The sequence below is a fragment of the Zonotrichia albicollis genome, chromosome 5 (assembly GCF_047830755.1).
Source record: "Zonotrichia albicollis isolate bZonAlb1 chromosome 5, bZonAlb1.hap1, whole genome shotgun sequence".
NCBI lineage: Eukaryota > Metazoa > Chordata > Aves > Passeriformes > Passerellidae > Zonotrichia > Zonotrichia albicollis.
This window is the reverse complement of record NC_133823.1, coordinates 43,520,340-43,539,711: the sequence shown is the minus strand read 5'-3', so window position 1 is coordinate 43,539,711 and position 19,372 is coordinate 43,520,340. Positions and strand designations below refer to the sequence as shown.

At 40.5% G+C, this 19,372-nt stretch overlaps 1 protein-coding gene across 2 annotated transcripts in view; it reads right to left on the bottom strand.

Annotated features, from left to right (window-relative positions):
* The window catches only part of USP46 (ubiquitin specific peptidase 46), a 32,688-nt gene extending 13,888 nt beyond the window's left edge, over positions 1-18,800 (bottom strand). For both annotated transcript variants that reach the window (XM_005490025.4, XM_026795269.2), the window contains exons 1-4: positions 18,632-18,800; positions 5,704-5,784; positions 4,734-4,947; positions 2,272-2,501 (exon numbers count right to left, since the gene is read on the bottom strand). In XM_005490025.4, the coding sequence (XP_005490082.1) occupies positions 2,272-2,501; positions 4,734-4,947; positions 5,704-5,784; positions 18,632-18,667 (561 nt within the window). In that variant the 5' untranslated portion in view covers positions 18,668-18,800. The remainder of the gene's footprint in view (positions 1-2,271; positions 2,502-4,733; positions 4,948-5,703; positions 5,785-18,631) is intronic.
* Between the last annotated feature and the right edge of the window lie 572 nt (positions 18,801-19,372).

The window sequence follows — 19,372 nt, the reverse complement described above, 5'->3', positions numbered from 1 at the left end:
TGTACCACCTTGAGCTCATACTTGTTGTTATGTCAGGGATACTAGAAGCTTGGTGAATGCAGCCCATATCAGACCTGAATGCAGAGAAACACCTTTGGCTGGATTAATTTTGGTATTATCAAAGATGTACAGAGGCATAATGCACACCCTACTGAAATGAGCAGCAGTTCTTCAAACAAAAATCCTCCCTGAGACTCTGACTTGACCCACAGAGGACAGGAAACCACAAAACTGGCAGCAATTGACTGCAGTATAAATATACAGCTAAAATTTGAAAGATAAAGCAACAAAGCTTCAGAGAACATCATGTCTCTACAGCTGGAGCTAGAGTTCTGTCAGACACACTGAGTATCATGAGAACTTAAACACTTGAAAAAGTCCTTGGCAGGCATTGTGCTTCATCTGAATGCCTCAAAAAGCTAGGAATTCTGTTATTGATTCCTGCACATCAAGTATTTCCTGGAAGGGAAGATGAACTACTTAGAGCTAGAATAATACAGATTAAAACTAAAGGTAGCTGGAAAACCAGATTCAAACGGCACTCTTTGTAAGTGAGAATAAGAATTGCTGAAATCTGAATGACCTTTCATGTACTACTTATGAATATTTTAGCAAAGGAATAACTTTCAGTCTGTTTTACTATTTTCCTAAGATTTCAAGTTACACTAATCCAAGGAAAACACACTGGAAAAATATCCTGAGTTTACAGTATTTCTGTACTCAGAGGAAGCTACAGAGAAGATACATTTTCTATAAAGCTTCATCACTTTGAGTTACAAGTACAGAATTGTGCAGTTATACTGTTACCCAAGGACACATCCTCACTTCACCAGTTTCTCAGAGTAAACATTAGATAATTATTTAGAATTAAGCCACAACTATTTAGAGAAGCTTGTCAGTTAAAAAATAATTCTAACCTTTCACTTATTTTAACTTGCTATTACCCAAGATTTTATAGTTGAAATAGATTGAATAATTAATTTTCAGTATCTCTGTCATGTGTTCACTTAATCAAGCTTGTTCCAAACTTGCTCCAACATCTTACATCAACTATCATTGTATCTCTTCTCCTCACCATCCTCCTCTGACCAAGTTCCTGGAAAAGCCACACATATTTTTTGGAATACTATTCTTTATGATTAGAAATATCAGACTATATTCTTTTACTCATCTGGTAGGACATGGGTAGAGTTCATCCCACCAAACTTCAGTTGTGTAAACCTCAGCTTGCTGTCTGAAGATACCTTCTCTGGGCACCTTCTCCCATCTTAATGCTGCTAATCTAATGTTGTGTTTTCTTTGAGGAAGCCCATAGTAGCAGCACTGATCTTAGTAAAAGTATGTCATTCTTGGGCCAGATCAGTTTGTTAACCCAGTTCTCAGCATTGCTGCACCAACAATTGCAACAGCTTAGTGACACCATGGAGCCAGGACAAGCTGTATGGAACAGAACACCAGATACTGCTAAAAACTTTGTTTCCTGAAACAGCCTAGAGACAGATGGAGAAAGTTTCCTGCAGAAGCTCCTTCACAATCTCCATCATCTGCTGGAGTAGAGATAACTAGTTCACCCTTGATGCCTATCAACTTTGCTTTACCAAGCAAAGGTTAGGTGATATTAATTCCAACCTTTGTGGAAGGTCAGTGTTGCTGTTCTCCTCAATGATTTTTTTTTCCTGTGGTACTCTTTCATGCAACCTCACAGGACCAATTTAAAAAAATTATTTTTTTTCTCTTTCAATAGGAGCATGTGTTTGAAAAAGACAGTAGTAATCAATAGGAGACTTGCAATCAGTTTTCCCAACAAAAATTAATTTTTACTTATAGCTCAAACATAAGGGATTTCAAACTGACATCATACTCTAGAAAATATTAGGGAGATAAAAGAAAACAGTTTGTTAAAAATGAACCCTGTGTATACCTGTCAGACTCTTAAGATGGAATAAACACAAATCATCTTAACGCTTCACTTTTATAAATATGATGTGAATAACTGCTCTCAAGGTTACAGTGATACGGAAAGGTACTGATTCACTAGCAAGGATTTTAACTGTAGACATATGTATTAGGACAGCAAAACTTGGCAGAGATTAGCCAAGTAATGCTTAGAAAAATAAATTTTTAGAAAAGAATATACTCACTTCAAGAAGTAAATTCTACAGGAATATCCACAATTCTCAGATGTCTGAAAAGATTCATATATTCATATATACAAAATGTATCTATCTATTAATGGGCAACAACAACAAAAAAATCTATCCCAATGCTTACGGTTTCACAGTTCAAACATCTAGTTTCGTTAGTCAGTGTTCCCTGAAAAATCTCGTGCACCCAGGTCAGTTCTTGTTTATTGTTCTCTTCAGCTTCATTCATGTTTCCATTTTTCAGTTTTCCATTTTGCTTTTCCTGTTTCTTCTCCTCCTGCAAAATGTCTGCAATGGTGTTGAGCAGGTAATTTAAAAACTCATGTGCATCCTGCTGCATGTAGTTGTCAAAGAGATCTGTGAAGAGAGTCAAGATTTGTACAGCTGAATATCCTTTCCTCAAAGAAAGAAAATTATATTTTTCCCCAAGTACTTGTACTGGCCCTTGCTCAGCAAAATATTTGGAATCATCCCAAAGAACAGTTTTGCAGCCAGACACCTTGGTTTCAGTGAAGTTACTTTGGGGGAAAGCTTCATCTCACCTAACTCAAGCTGTCTAGAATAGTTACACTCATTGGAGTTGGTTGTGTAGGCTCCCATTACAGTCAATGAAGTAAGCAAGAGAGTGACTCATCCTAAATTACTTCCTTACACTAGACACTTACTGCCTAACTTTAGTCAGCACTGACTTCCATCCCCATATTCCAAGTCCCTCAGACACTCAGGAACATCACAGAGTTTTGACAGCAAGCCACATGGCTGGGAAAACTGAAGCCATAGGATGGTGACACACACTTGTGTACTGTGTCTGGGATGGAGTTACCTTTCCTCACAGTAGCCCACAGGATGTTGTGCTTTGTAGGTGTGCCTAAAATGGAGGTGAAGATGTACCAGTGTTACAGCTGATGCTGAGCAGCGCTCACACAGCATCAAGGCTGTTCCTCATCCCGCCCAAAGTCTGGTAGACTGAGTGTGAAAGAGGTTGGGAAGGGGACATAGGTGAGGTAGCTGACCCAAACTGGCCAAAGTCATATTTTGTGCCATGTAACTTCATGTTCATCACTAAAATCTAAGAGAAAGATGGGCAGGTTTTCATTATTAAGATATATCTCTTCCAAACAAAGTTCTACACAGGCCAAGGCCCTATGTCCCAGGTAGTATCTGGAAACCATCTGTTGATGGGAGGCAGAGAATAAATCTCCTTTGGCTTTCCTTTGTTTCTGACTGTAATTTTTGGCTTTTTCTTTTTTTTAATTAAAATACTTTGATCTCAGCTCATGAGGTTTTTTCCTCTTATCTTCTCCTCCCGCCCTGCTAAGAGGAGGAGTGAGAGACAGGCTTGGTGGGTACCTGGCAGCCAGTCAAGGTTAACTCACTTCAACTAATAATAATAACACCACCTAACAAAGCTTATTTTTCACACACAAGTCTGATGAGAAAAGACTTGTCTTGTTCAATACAAATTCCTTGCAGGAAGAGGGGAAAATATCCCAGTGGTGATTTAGTACAGATTTCTCCAGTAAAGGCTTAACTCGCCTACCATGTCAAAGAAAAAAAGAATACGTGTTCCCAGAAATGTGTATTTTTATCCCCTGCTCCTGAAAAAGTTCACATGGATTTCCTCAGAAAATATTGTACAGAACCATTGGCTTTGTAGTGTCTAGCCTGGGCATATAAGCAGGGTAATACACACTGACTCTGGCACTAATGTAAAAAAGCTGAAAACATAAGATCCAGTCTTTACAAGTGATCCCCAACAGTGTGGGGGCATTTATCACTAGATGACTCACAGTTAACTTTTTCATGATTTCAAATGTCTGCTCTGAAATGAACAGTCTGCCCATTTATATGCTGTCACCAGGAAGCAATTTCTTCCAGGTGTTTGACTCATACTTTGTCTCTTCATTCAAAGCCTCTCTGTTTCTAAGCATACCATGCACACCGATATGAATCCAGGCCAAAATGGAGCTGTGACAGGCTTCTCTATCTCAAGATGTTCCTCATATCCCTTAGACAGAGCTCCTACAAGATTAGGTACATGCTGTTGCCAGCTTAATGTTCAAAAGGGGTCTGATATTTCTCCAAGTGAGACTGTGCCACCACTTCCAAGAGCCAGAGAAGCAGCTGATGTGGAGTGGATTGACCACCCCACGTGTACCCGGCTCCTTATCCTCCATTGCAGACAATTCCTCTGGAATTGGTGGTGCCTGCAGCCTTCCTAGGTCACACAGTTTCTGTACTGCCAGCTGCCCTCAATGTTTCTCTCTGCCATACTCCACAAAAAAAAAAATTTAAAAATTACAGCAGTGTCACCCTATTCCCAGCCCTAGCTCACCCTACAGTAAGGTCTGCCCCACCGTGCTGTGAAAACATCACTAATTCACACACCTCTGGGAGCCTATGAAATCTGCTATGGTTATTTCAAGCATAGTATCATTTACACAGATGCTAAAATAATAATACACCCCACAAAGTACTAAAAGCAATTTACAAATCTTACCTCTGTTTCTGATTAATATGATCACATTGCTCAATATTTATTTATACTTCTTTGACCAATGCGTTAATACCTTTCAGTTTTACACTTACCATTCTCCTTTCGTAACCTTGATATGAACTTCTTTGGTGGAATAACTCCAACTTTTTTCTTCTGAGTAGCAATACTGTGGAAAAGATCTGCCAGGCAAGTCAAGAGGTTTTCCTTCTTTTTCTGTTGGGCCTTGTATGATAATACATTTTCCCGAAATGGCCGGCAAAAATACAACGCCTGCAGCACGGAGTTACAGTAGCAGGTGTTCCCAAACTGCCATGCAGAATTAAAAACAAGATTAATCCCTGTGCATCACAACAAAACTAGCTGTTCTTTCAAATTCTGACTCCTGTCACTGTCACAAACCAGCCATTTTGCCATGTAGTAGTTGCAGTAGAAATATATTTCCACACCCACCATGACACTTCATGGAAAAAACTGTGGTGTTCTAAATTAACTAGGATACAAAGTAAAGGTTTCCACTTGTAAGAAAAATATTTTTTGTACTGGATTTCATTAAGTTTATTCCATATCTGGGTTCTATCTTACTGCTCAGTAGCAGAATGACTAATGTTTTCAATGGAAAAAATTATTATATCTATATCATTTCTATGGGAACAAACAAGTGATTAAACACTCTTCTCACTCATTTTCCCCTTGGTCAAATAAAAAAGCTCCTCTTAAGAGTTGCCAATGCAGAAGGCTGTATCTAAACTTGTACATACTTTCATCACTTCCTCCGTCCTATTTCACACCTAAAATAGACTTTTAATTTTATTTAAGTGTATGTTCTAATCCCTGGAAATATTCATAGAACTGTTCTCCCTGGGGGTGCATGAAGCCATCTTCAAACATCTGATACAGTTTTACAACCCACTTTGCCTAAAATTGCAACATGAGCAGCACTTAAAAAAAAAGACAATCCTGCATTAGAATAAGATTGATAAGAGCAGGGAAGAGAGAAAAACAAAACAAAACCAAACCAAGGAACTAAGCAAATTTCAATTAATATCAAAATTGACCACTTACATTGACCAATCCAAAGTAGTGTTCATTGATTGGAAACTGCTCTGGGCCAATGTCTTTTTCCAGAGCAGAGGCATTGGTGCCCTACACAAAGGGGAAAAAAAATGAAAAAATGTCAGAACACAAACCAAACAACAGCAACAACAAAACATTAAAAAGGAAGAAATTATTTAGAATATTAAGATTCTAAAGTACAATTATGGACAGTACCAAGACAAAAAATAATTAATTCCTTTTAGCTATGATTAGCCACGCTAACTCTGTCTTACTGATAGGCACAACAGTCTCATGAGCCACTAAAAATATTTGCAAATCTGGATAGTTGAGCTGGCCTGACATGGACCCTCTAGTAACAGATGACTAGAAATGAACAGGTCACAGCAGTGGTTCTTCCCGCACCCACCTCCCCTTTATTTTTACTGTGTCCATGGCCATCTGGATGCCATTACTCTCTTGTCTCATAAAGACAGTAGTTGGTCTTAAATACAACCCTAAAAACCAGTTCTTAGATGGTAGGCAGGTTTTCTAAGCATTACTGAAACTCCTCTGAATCCCTTTGAATTAAACATCAGCCTGTAACAATACCTGGGCTTCAGATTGGCACCCAGTTCTAGTAACAACACAGATGTTGAAAGCAAATGTAATATATCTGTTATTTTGTCCTATCTAACATTAAAGAGCACATAAATCCAAGATAGATCCCTTAGTATGTTCAGCTGTATCTTCAACATCAAAGTTGTTTAAGTAACTGCTGGTCTGTAAGCACAACCACTAATTTGGTATGTTACCTGTCATTTTGCTATATTAAAATGCCCATTTTTGAACAAGCTTAAATTACTAAGCAAGTAAGGTAGGTTGCTGCCAAAGCAATTGTCATCACTCCTATACACTTTATAAGCTTGCCCCATCCTCTGACAGCCTCACTTCAGATACTTACGGATGTTGATGCGTTCCCCTCTCAGCTCGCTCTCCTCCAGGCTGAACAGGCCCAGCTCCCTCAACCTTTCCTCACAAGAGAGATGCTCCAATCCCTCACTCATCTTTGTTGCCCTCCACTGGACCTGCTCCAGGAGCTCCATGTCTCTCCTGCCCTGAGGAGCCCAGAGCTGGGCACAGCACTCCTGATGTGGCCTCACCAGGGCTGAGTAGAGGGGCAGGATCACCTCCCTCAGCCTGCTGGCACTGTCCTTCCTAATGCCCCCCAGGACACCATTGGCCCTCTCATCCCCATGGGCACACTGCTGGCTCATGGGCAGTTTGTTGTCCACCAGAACCCCCAGGTCCTTCCCTGTGCAGCTGCTTTCCAGCAGGTCAATCCCAGCCTGTGCTGGTGCATGGGGTCACTCCTCCCCAGGTGCAGGACCCTGTACTTGGCTTTGCTGGATTTCCTCCCTGCCCATCTCTCCAGCCTGGCAAGGCCCTTCTGAAGGGCTGCACAGCACTCTGGGGTATTGTCTGCTCCTCACAGCTTGGTGCCATCACCAAACTTGCTGAGGAGGCATCTGCCCCTTCATCCAAGTCATTGATGAATAAGTTAAACAACTCCCAATATTGAATAATGAGGGACACCACAAGTGTCAGGCCTTTGCTTAGACTTCATCAGCTAAAATTTTTAAAGTAACTGGTAATCAGATTTAGAATTGTCATGTCCCTTCCCCAACTTCTCCCCAAGGTCTGATTTCTGTTTCCTTACTGCACCTACCATCACCACTGCTTGCCAAATCAGATTATTATTTCATGCCAACTCATTAAAGAAGATTTAGACAACAGCATTAGCAGTGTGAAACTCAGTGCAGGTACTCTTTGAGAATTTGCAAGCCTTAAAAGTAAAACTTCTCCTTTAAGTTGGCAGGTTCCAGAAAGCTCCCAAGATTTCATATTTCATATCCCCTTCTCAGATCTTTTTCCATTCTCTCACTTTCTCTCACATACACAGAGTTCATTGCTCAGACAACTATATGTTACTTCTCAGAAAATCCTTTGAGACTGAAGTACTTTACAGACACAGGCCTCCATGAGAGGCTTCATAAGGGATAGATGTTCTCACCAGACTATGCTAAGCCTTGGTGGGAAACTTGGGAAAAAAGATTGATTAATACAAAGCAATTATTGTCTACCATTCAACAGAGATGACAGTGTGATAATTATGTAAGTCTCATATGAAGATTAGTTTCACTGCTTGGAAAGTCAGCCTTGCCAAAGATGCACATATTCAGCAAACCATTCCAAGAGGATAGAAGCTGATAAATATTTGCCTATCTGATATTAGCAGTGAAGAAAACAGCCACTGTTACCCTCAAAACCTTGTCTGATACAAGAGAAACATGACTACAGAAGATTAATGCAGCTTCTGAGGAAAAGCATCTTCACATTAATACTCATTGTACAGCATTCAGATCAAAGCAAAGGTTTTCTTTGAATTCACTTTGAACGCTACAATCAAATTCCCTAAAAGAAAAATGAAATGGGTGTTTTTTTCCAGTTTTGTAGGAAGTATTCTCCACACTGAAATAAATTCTCCCTCTAAAGTTCATGGAAAATATTATCTCTAAAAAGTAACCTCCTACACTTTCATGAAAGTACAGGTTAGTGTATTCTGTTAGACAAATATGATGCAAGTGCTCTGCTAATTAGTTGCTCCTACATTACTCATTTGCCTTTCCTCCAGGCCAGGGTTTCTTACTCCAGAGGATGCCAGATGGCTGGACAAGCCCTTTCTTGTATTTAAACTTTCTTGTAAATATTGTGAGAAAGATCAAGAATCAGGATTAACCAAACAATATTATCACTGAAAACCAAATAAATTAATGATGCATACTAACCAATCTTCACATAAAAACTCCACATTGCACAGAAATTTCTAAAGTACTTATTGTTGAAAAAACCACATGCTTAGTAACATCTCATCATGGAGCTTTTCTACCTCTCCCAGTCCAGGCCTTGGCTGTTGCAAATATAAAATAAAGTACAGTGTGACAGTGACCCAACAAAACATGAGGCTAAATTCAATTTTTGAGTAAACTGACATAACCCACTCAGACTTCATTAGGAGTAGGGCCTTCTTGTATCAAAGGTAGTTTCAGTCAGATTTTTATTTATTCTGAGGTCTCCAAAAGGATACTGTTAGATCCAAGGAAAAAGAAGTCTAGGAACATGGGTAAGAGGCACAAAGACCTGATGCTTCAAAGAAGGATATATTCCTTATATGGAGAAAAAAATGTAGACAGGCCACTTAGTAAAACTCAAACCATGTCCCACTGTATATAAATTACTTGTTTTGCATATGAAGTCTCCTTTATAAGCAGTTGACATGAGGACAGAAGAAGGAAATTTTTCCAAGAAAGTATACAAAGAACTGTACACCCAATCCAGATTTAAACTGGAAAAAGTATATTATTAGGGATGTGTTAAAGGTGGTTGAGAATTCAGATTAAATCAACCATATAAAATGGAAAACATATTCGTTAGTCTACTGATGTTACTCTACAGCAAACATCAACCACGACTTTTTCCAGCGTATTTGTGTTTGTTCTCACTCCCAGCAGGTAATTTTGATGACTTCTACAGTGAAAACCTGCTCAGACATTTTAATGTAACCACTCTCTATTGTTTTTTAAAAGCTTCAGCTAGGAGAAATATCCTACCACAGCTGAATCTACTTCAGTTCCATAAAAATAAGCAGGATGAGCAGTGTAGCTACAGAGCCTGAAATGAGGAGAGGCTGCATAAGTCAATGAAGTGGGATTTGGGAGTATTAAATAAAGTCATATCAGAGTATAGAGACAATAAAGGAGACTGGGTCCTTCTTAAAAGAATACACTAGTGAAGGAAATGCAGTGGAGTGACTGTGAGGGTGAGAACTAGGTCAGTGTGGAAAGTCCTACTGTGCATTCTGTGGTGTTGGAGCCTTGATTTCCCAGTTTTACCACTTAATTCAACAATTAATATTCAGCCCTCGTAAAAAGACATACAGCTAGAGACATAGCCAAGCACAGGTCAATTCAGGTCAAGATTTTTGCCACAGCATGGCTCCAAAAACATTCAGCCCATATGACCTATATTTTTTCCTCTTGTTATTTTGTCCTGGACTTTCCAAGGAATAAGACTGCTGGTTTACTTTTCAGTTTAAATTTCTGAATATGTTGCAGAGTTTCATTTGTGCTTTGGATCACATGAAATAGATTAGGTTAAAAAAGCCCGTGCTGTTCCTTTACACTTTAACATATATATAAAAAAAAAAAGTCAGGATAAAAAAGAAGTCCCCAGATTAGTTCATTAAATCACATGTAGAAAAGTAATGTAAATACAATTATTTTATGGAGGATGAGAAATGGACTAGAGCTAATAAGAAAGATACTGTCAACAGAAGACAGCAAATCAGACTAAACTTTGTACTGTGACAGAGCTATGAAAATGGCTCTAACTTTCTAGAAATATGCATGTGTTTAATTTAAAGTAAACAGATACAGTAAAGAAATTAGACCCTTCATAAGCCCCCTATTAAGTGGGTATCACTAAATAAACAGAAACATGGTATGAAAAATAAAAAATTAATTAAATTTTTCTTTGTACAGAATAATATGTCTGCACAAAGACCAAAAAATGAAATAAGAAGAAATATCATGTTCACAAGAAAATCTAAAAAATGTAACAGAAAAACATATAAAAATTGAATAATTAAAACAGAAACTTAAATACACGAAGAGCAAGAGATAATGAAGGAAGATGGCTGGTCCGTATGAAGGGTTTCGGACCTTATATATTTATAGACTAGATTTCTTTTTTCTTAGTATTTGAGGAAAGCAAGAGCAACACAATAATTTCTTGAAGGGAGAAACTGAAGACTTAAGACAAACTAATGATGATGTTTGGGCTGGTAGAAAAAAAATTAGAGTAAAAATAGAAATGGCTTCAGGGCTAGGCAGCCTGAGTTGAAGGATTTTGGAAGGCACAGCACATGGAAGGGAAGGGAAAAAGAGAATAAAGAAAGATGGGGAAGGCCTCCTGGCCAAAAAATGGCAGTGATGGATAACTCAAAAGAGAGGAGGGAATTGTAAAAACCTGAAATTAGCTCCCAGAAGCAACACAAAGAACCAAGAGTAAAAGTAGAACTAGCAATAGCACAGCATGCAGCATACATGCAGCTGCTTTCACAGATGCATCCCCTGTCCCCAGTGCTGGTCTTTGGCTATCCTCAGGAACAGCCTCAACTTTCAGAGAGATATGGTGAGTAACTGAAATAGTTATTCACCATAGTAACTACTAACCTTTTAAGAAGGCTGAACCAGCCTTCTTAAAAACTCATCTATGTTAAATGCCAAACGTGAAGAATTTCTGTAATTTTTTTAAGTCTAAGTCCCACAAGATGGTTGAATTTAACCAGGTTAGCTCTCTCTTCATTCTGTGAGGAAATGCTTTTTGTTCCTCCAGCAAAGCTATTTTGGGTCTTTTCGACCACAAGAAGAAAGAGGAAAGAGACGAGTCTATGAAAACACAGAGGAGATCATGGTAAACAGCAAAAGAACCTTGACTAACTGAAAAACCACTGTGTATTCAAATTTTTTTAGGAGAGATGATTTATCAAAATATATCTAAATAAATTATTTTTCTTTGTTTTTTCCAGAGAGTCTTCTGATCATTAGGGCAAATTATAAGAGCTTGAAAGGAGACGGCTAACCTTTTTCCTTGCTGGGTACACTAAGCTATCTCTATTTACAGACCTAAGTATCACATACACCACAAATAACTTCAGCCCTATTCTGTGTGGTTTCCAAGAAATGGATAAAAATTGCAGGACCGGAAATCCTGAACCACTTAAAACCTTGGACAGAGTTTTTAAGGTACTCAGTCTTACATAGCTGATAAACTTGGTTTTCTCAAAGCACAAAGCAACCAAGTACTGCAAGTGAGGTTCTATTGAAGTGCTGCAAGTCCAGTGTCTATATCCATAAGTAATTAAAAAAAAAATATTGACTTTTAAACTTTCCAAGATTAGACAGCTTTTACCAAACTGCAACTCAGCATTCTCTTGTGAGTCTTTCAGTATCCCCATCTTAATTTTTCTTGGATTAGTGGCACCCAGGCTTTTTCTGGAGGAAGCAGCAAGACCATTGGTTTTGGCCAGTTTCCTTCTTCAGAACTCAGAGCCTCGAGATGGTCTCATGAGTCAAAATGAAACTAAGATTTGCCTACAAACTATTAACTTCTTCAGTAACATTTTTGTCTAGACCACCTAGACTGCATATGTGCTGCCTCAGAGCATTTGAAAAGCAAGGCACCTTCTAAATTTCATCACAGCTGCACCAGCTGGGATACTCTGATAACTTGGAGACAGAAGCAGGAATATGTTCATTAAATATCCATACAAGGTTGAGTAATGAGGGCTGCAGCTATGCTGCAGGACAGGTTTAAAATTAAAAATATTTTTTACAGTATTTTTCTTTTAGAGAAATCCTGTAAGGACCTGAGACAAGTGCAAGATTCTGCACATGAAGAGAAGAATCATCATGTACAAAATGAGAAACAGCTGACTAAGGTAGTAACATTTTAGAAAAGAAAGAAAGAAAGGGGAAGTCTCTGTGTTGTATAAGATGAATAAGCCACAGGTATGCAGTGTTACTTTAAAAATTCCCCAAAACCACAGCAACAAATGTTGACAACGTAATCAACACTTGCAGGTGGTAGTCTACAAAGATCTTAAAGTAACTTTCCTGCTTAACTTGTCAGTGGTAAGACATCTTACATCCAGGTTTGGGTGCCTAGTTTCAAGTAAGATAAAGGTAACTGGAAAGAATCCAAAAGAAGCCAGTCAAAATGGAGGACCCAACTCAAGAGAAAAGTGACCTATAAAAACATGTTTAATAGGGTTGTGTTGCATAAGACAGAAAAGGCCGCATAATGCAGGAAAGGACATGACAATATTTTCAAGTCTACAATTTGTTACAGAAAGAAACTAGTCTGTTCTTGGCCTCAGCAATGGCCAGAATGAGAAGTACCAAGCTCAAATTACTGTAATGTAGATTCCAGTAAGACTTTAGGAAATGCGATGTAGTTCCTATCATTGGAAATCTCCAACTTTGGCTGACCTACATCAGGAATAACACAGGTTTATCACATTCAGTGGACAGTGGGAGACTTTCTTGTCATAGGATACTTTATATACAGTTGTTACGAGGCCATTAATTGTGAAATCAAAAAATCAAGTTAAATACCTGAAACATGCAATATCCAGTAATGACTGGTTTGAAACCCTCAGCACAACAGCCTTTACTGCAATGCCTGAGCACACCCAAGACCATGCTTACAGTGGAGTCCTGACACTGAGGATGCTTCTTCCCCAGAAGCACTGATATCCTGGGGTGTTAAGCATGTGATGTGCATAATAAATGTATGTAAGCATACCTACAAAACAGCCAGCCAAGGACAGTTTCTGTGGCTAAAGGAAGGTCAGCAGAAGAGAACTGGCTGACTGCTTCTCTGACTGGCCAGGACTTAGACCCCACAGACTGTGCCTTGTCAAATCCATCCGAACCAAACCTCCTGTGTGGCACTTGCCCACCACACGCAGTTAGTCAGGGTCCAGAGTCTGCTTTTAATGTCATTTCTTCCACAATTCAGATTCATTCAGCCTTGCTGAGCTATAACTAAGAGGTTCCTTTACTGATGTGTTTAGTATAACCACTGGTTTATTCTTAATTCAGCAATATGAAGCCGAAGACTACATGCATCTAAAACAAACACACTGTACACTACATGCCATGTGCATGAATTGTCCTTTTGTGCTTACTTTCTAAACAGCCAGTAAATACATAAGGACCACTTTAACCATTTAAAGGTAATCATGCAAGACAACCTTCAGCCATTACTCAAAGTTATACTTTATATATACTTATATATTAGGATGTTTCTCATTTTGCATATACTCCTCAATCCAATAAAAAATATCTTTTGTGGACTTCCATTCATCTTTTCATGGAATGCACACTTCCTGTCTGTTAGTCTAGTGCCCATTTGTCAGTCATACTCTCAAGTTTCTCATTACTCCAGAAAGTTATTACAAAGATTACACTTCATATTCTCCATACTTTTCATATTTTTGTTTCTATATTTTCTATGTCATATTGAAATTGTCACTCTTGAGAAAAATTGCATTGCTTGAACTGTCTACATCTTATCCGATGTAAAAATTTGTTTTCCTTTATCAATCTAAATATGCCTTCAGATAACTGTTTTTATTGTCTGGCACGTATTATTTTGCCTTTATCTGTATTTATGGGAAGATACATGAGACATGAAGAAATATACACTGCAGGTTGTCCAAATGAATAAATCCAATTGAAAATCATAGTGATCAATTCTGTAGCCAAATAATATTCTTATTATTCCTGTATGAAACAGGATTTTAGAATTTCCACAGCATTAAAATCATAGGGGGTTTTTTTGTATAAAGCCTTTTCAAAATCTGTAGTTTGAGTCTTCATTCTGCCAATGCCCTATATGCAAACAAATGCTGCAATTAGTCTCCAAAATCATGCTATTAAATAAACAAAAAAATTCCAACATTTATTCTTATTTGTTTCCGGAATGTAGAGACTCCTAGGCTCGTATATTTTTTCTCTATAACCAGTTTCTAGGATTGTTAGAAACACTTTGTTTTTTTGTTTGTTTGTTTATTTTAAAATGAAAGCTGCAATTCACAGGTGTTCACATAATTCCTGATGAATTGTGTGAATGTTTTCATGCAGAAAAACAGCTATTTTTCTGAAATTCATAGCTAAGAGACTATGAGAAGAAAGAGTAACACAAAATTCCAAAATTAATCCAAGGAATGGCTACTTTTATTCCAAAGGATATCTATACAACAACTACCAGGAGTAACTATGAGGTATCTCAGATAATACCTTGTATCAGAGAACACTGAATGTGTTTAGATTATTCTGTTCAATAATTGTCAGAGCACTATGAATTTCTAATTGGAATATTTGAGATACTATTACAAAAATATGAAAGGCAGGGAATTAATACCTGTTCTCAACAGAATTCTAAAAGAGAGAAATATGATCCACAGAGCTTGTTAGCCAGATTCAGTAAATGTATGTCAATACATTCTGAAATGGTTAGATGTCCTTCACTGCCCATAACAGTAATATCCCTAGGCCACAGCTGCAGCATGAGCTTAACTCAGAACTCAAGGCTTTACCTAAAGCTCATCAACTGACAAACATACTGCAGAGGATTTCAGTAAGCATGAAATGCCAGCATGCCTGTCTGCCCATGAACCAGAATTTGGTACTTGAGTCATTGGGTTATTCCACAGAAACAATAAGCAAAGAGAATTACAGCACATCCCTAGCTGGTGCCTACAGTCTCCCAGTGTTAGGAGGCACTGCCTGTTGGTATTCCCTCAAACAGAGTTTTGTCAATGTATTCTATGCTTCTTCACATCTGTTGTAGCTGTCCTACATAAAAGATGACAACTTGTATGCATGGTATACAAGTGTATACATCCCTCAGTGTGAAAATGGTGTGTAGACAGAGTGAATGAGTTTTCACAGGGGCTGAAGGGCAGGTAAGTTGAACATCCTGTGGATACACCTCCCTTCTCAGTGAACATGGCCATCATGCCCACATAAGAATCCTACTGATCCCTCAGGCACAGTTGCCTTCATCCCCTCCACCCATTCAGAATAAGTTTTAGCTCTTAATTCTCATTAAACAAATCAGTGAATAATAACTAAATTATTGCTATTATTATAACTTAGCGGACAAATCTGGCAAAAGACAATAGAGGAATTTTGTTTAATTCTAGAAAGTTGTGCATTTAAATATTTACTACAAGTAAATGTGCCAAGTGGAAGCTTCCCCAGGCAAATATTTGTTTCTTACTGGCTAGTTCCTACTGTGTCTATCTCAGCATGTGAGAACTTACCCAGTGAATATATAGTACTAAGGATCTTTTGCAAGTGAGTTAAATACTGTTCCTGTCTTTCTTGCTTCACTACACTTGTTTTGATCCTTCCTGAAAAGACTAATGACCTCTACCATCTTTAGAAGATCAAAATTACAACCCAAGATATCAAATATCAGGCAGTCAACTTAATAGCAAACATACATCCAAAAATGCTGGCTAGCCAGGTTTTTCAATTAATTCAGTTAAATTTCAGTAATATTTTTCCCTTCAGGACATGAGAGCAAACATTGAACAAACACACTTAAAAAACTTTGTCAAGGACTACTATTGAAAACACAATCTAAGTTGCATTCAGGGATGGACAAGCATTTCAGGACCAATTGCTGCCTCTGTCTCTCTTCCTCTACTTCCCCCACCACCCCTAAAAACCAACCAGACATTTTTGTTTAGATTTTGGGAGTTTTTTTCAAAAAACGGAAAACCCTCTGTGAACACTCTAAAGTGGAATGGGAAAAAATAAAGACCAGAACCCCCTTTTTTAAATTACTGAGTTTAACCAATTAAAAAATTTAGAAACCTATTATTATGTAGCATTATATAGAAAAACATATTATATTGCCAAAGAACTATACAGCTATTTCTTAGTCCACAACTTGTCCGTAGCTCAGTTTTCAAGCACTACATTATAGTACAGGAACAAGGTCTGGGAATCAGCAATTCAGCATTGTTCTAGATAGATTTCTACAGATGTCCTAAATCAAACTATATTTAGGGCAAATATTTAGGTTTTAAAAAGGCAAAAGTTTACTTTTATACCTCTAGCCCTCTGGAAGGCTATCATAGCTCCTTCTACAGACCACTGAGTTCAAGTCCATCACCTCATCAGAGTGGACACATTTTTGGAGGAGCCACAATGCAACGTTGCCAGCACTTGAAAGTATTTGTATTTCTCTTACAGCCCCAAATTCCTGTAGCTCTCTAAAACACCATTGTTTTTGCCTAAAAGAACTTCCTGTCCCTGAGGGTTATCCAGAAAAAACTAAATGTGACCAACACAACATGGTGTCTCTAAAAGCTAAGTACGCAGATCTCAAGGAATGTGTAGCCTTAAAACATCAGTAACATTGAATAGACTGCACCTTCTGTCACAGTACCATCAGCTAGAATTGTCTTGAAGTATGAATCCTGGTATGCCCCCTTTTCTGCTTGGGGCTCTCCTTCTTCCCTTTGGTCTCTCCACCTCTCAGATGCTACTTTTGCAGGATATACTGGCAATGACAGCTGAGCAGCACACCCCTGCAAGAACTTCATCAGTTCTTTTGTGAATCTGTTCAGTGTTTGGGAGAACCGTGCTGCATGCAAGTGCATCTGTCTGAAGCACATGAAAAAATCACAGTTTCTAGTACTTTATACCAAGGTCTTACATCCACCTAGGAGTCTCCAGCTCCCCTTCATGCAGTGTTCTTTTATAAAATTTGCAAGGCGTCACATCCACCATTAATCAGCAATAAAATTGTAGCCTGCCTCACAGGGAAAGTAAGGGCATCTAGGTTTTCTCCTCAATCCTGTACCATTTCCTGAAGCTCTCTTTACAGTATTTGTGGCTCATTGGACTGGAAATCATTAAGAACAATGAAAAGTTCAGAAAACTAGTTACTGTTGATGAAGACAGGTGAGCACCCAGGTAATTATACCACAAATCTGGATTTTGTATTAATTCTTTTAACCTCAGAACCAACTCACCCTCTCTGCATTTCAGAGCAGGCATTTCAAAGGGAGGGCTGTGGTTCAAATGAAAGCTATGCATGGGATTTCCCAGGCATCTCATTTGCAACAAAAGAGCAATCCCACTTAGGTGGAAGTGTGGACACATGGAAGGGGAGCGGGCTTGCACTCTGCACTCCCTCACTCAGACCCCGCAGGAGCCAGGCCTCTGGGGCTGTACCCACTGCCCTACCCTAGAGACAGGCTCCATTCTCCAGGGCAGGTGAATGGTATGTGTGGCATCAGCAGCACAAGGCATGCTGGGGTACCACATGGAGGGAAGCTGGCAACTGTGTGTAGCTGCTCTTGAAGAACCTGGAAATGAGGGTGAAAAATATAGACTAAAAACCCAAAATGAACAAAAATAGGATTCTCTTCTGTTTGCATTGAGATGCTTAGCACGCAACTATTTAATTGGCAAGTTTGCTACAGTCTCACAGTATTAAAAAGTCTTTGACAGAGTTTGAGCTTTTCCTCCTCCTGCCAAGAAGTTTCAAAAACCTAAACCAAATTAGGTGCTCTGAGTTTGTTAGAATTAAAATTAAACCCAAACACAATGCAGAAAGCATCGTTTCAACTGTTCCATGGGGAGAAAAGTAGCAAAGTGAACATAACAAAAATACAAACGTTTCCTTGTTCCTTCCTAATTGCCTAATTGGTTTTGAGAAAGCAAAGTGATTCAAGAGTACTTTATAAACACCAGTTCTCTTCGAGCAGCATGCAGTGCAAGTTAAACCCAGTTAGCTCTAAAGCAAAGACTTCCTAGAGCAACCACCTAGGCATCGGGATCTAAAAGTGTTATTAGGCATCTAATCATCCTTCTTTTCTGTGTAATCTGGGGAGCTGCCGGCCCTAGGAGAGCGCAGGGTGCCTGCCTGAGAGGGTTAAACAGGGTCACTGATTTAATGTGGATTCAGAACCCTACTTTGGTCCTTTCGCAGTATTAGGGCAGGAGGAAGGGCAGGCGGAGGAAGGGCGGGCCACGGCTCGGCCGGGGTCAGACCCGCTCCGGGGGCCTCGCGCCGGTTCTGCATCTGCCTCCCTCCCCGGCCCACGCCCGGGCTGCTCCAGGAAAACTCCTCGGGACATCGTCACTCTCAGTCGGCCGACTCCATCCCGGGCACTTCCCGGCAGCCTACCCGGCTCCCCCGCCGCTGGGGCACCGGACGGAGCCGCGCGGTTGGGCTGCGCCCCGGGGCAGCCTCCAGCCGGCCCCCGCAGGGGCAGCCGCGCCGCCCGCCCCCCGCCAGCACTCACCATATTACAGATGGAGGCGATGTTTCTGACAGTCATTAGTCTAAAGGTTGCAGCGATCCCACACCGCCATCTTTATAAGGTGAAAACAGCCCCGCTCATGGTGGGAAGAGCGCAGGAAGGGATAGGGGGCGGCGGCGGCTCCTGCTCCGGGGCTGGGATAAAAGCGAGAGGAGGGGACTGCACAGGCACCCTTTGCGCCCGCAGAGCGGCGAGAAGGAAGGACCTTCCCGGCCTCCCTCCTCCGGCCGAGTGACCGGGAGCTTCAGCAGCGCGGGGAGAGCGGCCGCATCTCCGCTCCTTCCGCCTGTGCCTCTCGCACGGTCCGCAGGGCCCCGGGCTCCCGCTGGAGCGCTCAGCCGCGCCTCTGCGCCAGCCGGCACCGCGCTAATCTCTCCCTTCCTCCTCCTCCTCCTCTTCCTCCTCTCCCGGCGGCTGCCGTTGCCGCTCGCCGCTCCATCGCAGCGCCGCGCCCGCTGATGCGCTCTGACAGCGCCGGGGACGGGAAGAGAAGGAAAGGGAAGGGAAGGTCAGAGGCAGTGCCGGGCACGGGGCACCCAGCGGGCCTGGCGGGGCGGCCGCCGCCGCAGCCAATGCGCTGCGGGGCCGAGGGGGCGCGGGGGCGCTGCGCCCGCCGCCCCTCCGGACGGGCCCTCCGACAGGAGCGCGGTGCTTTAATCACCGGGCCTGGAATGGCCACGGGGCTGGGAATCCCGGCCTCGGTGCCAACACAGCCATGCCGGC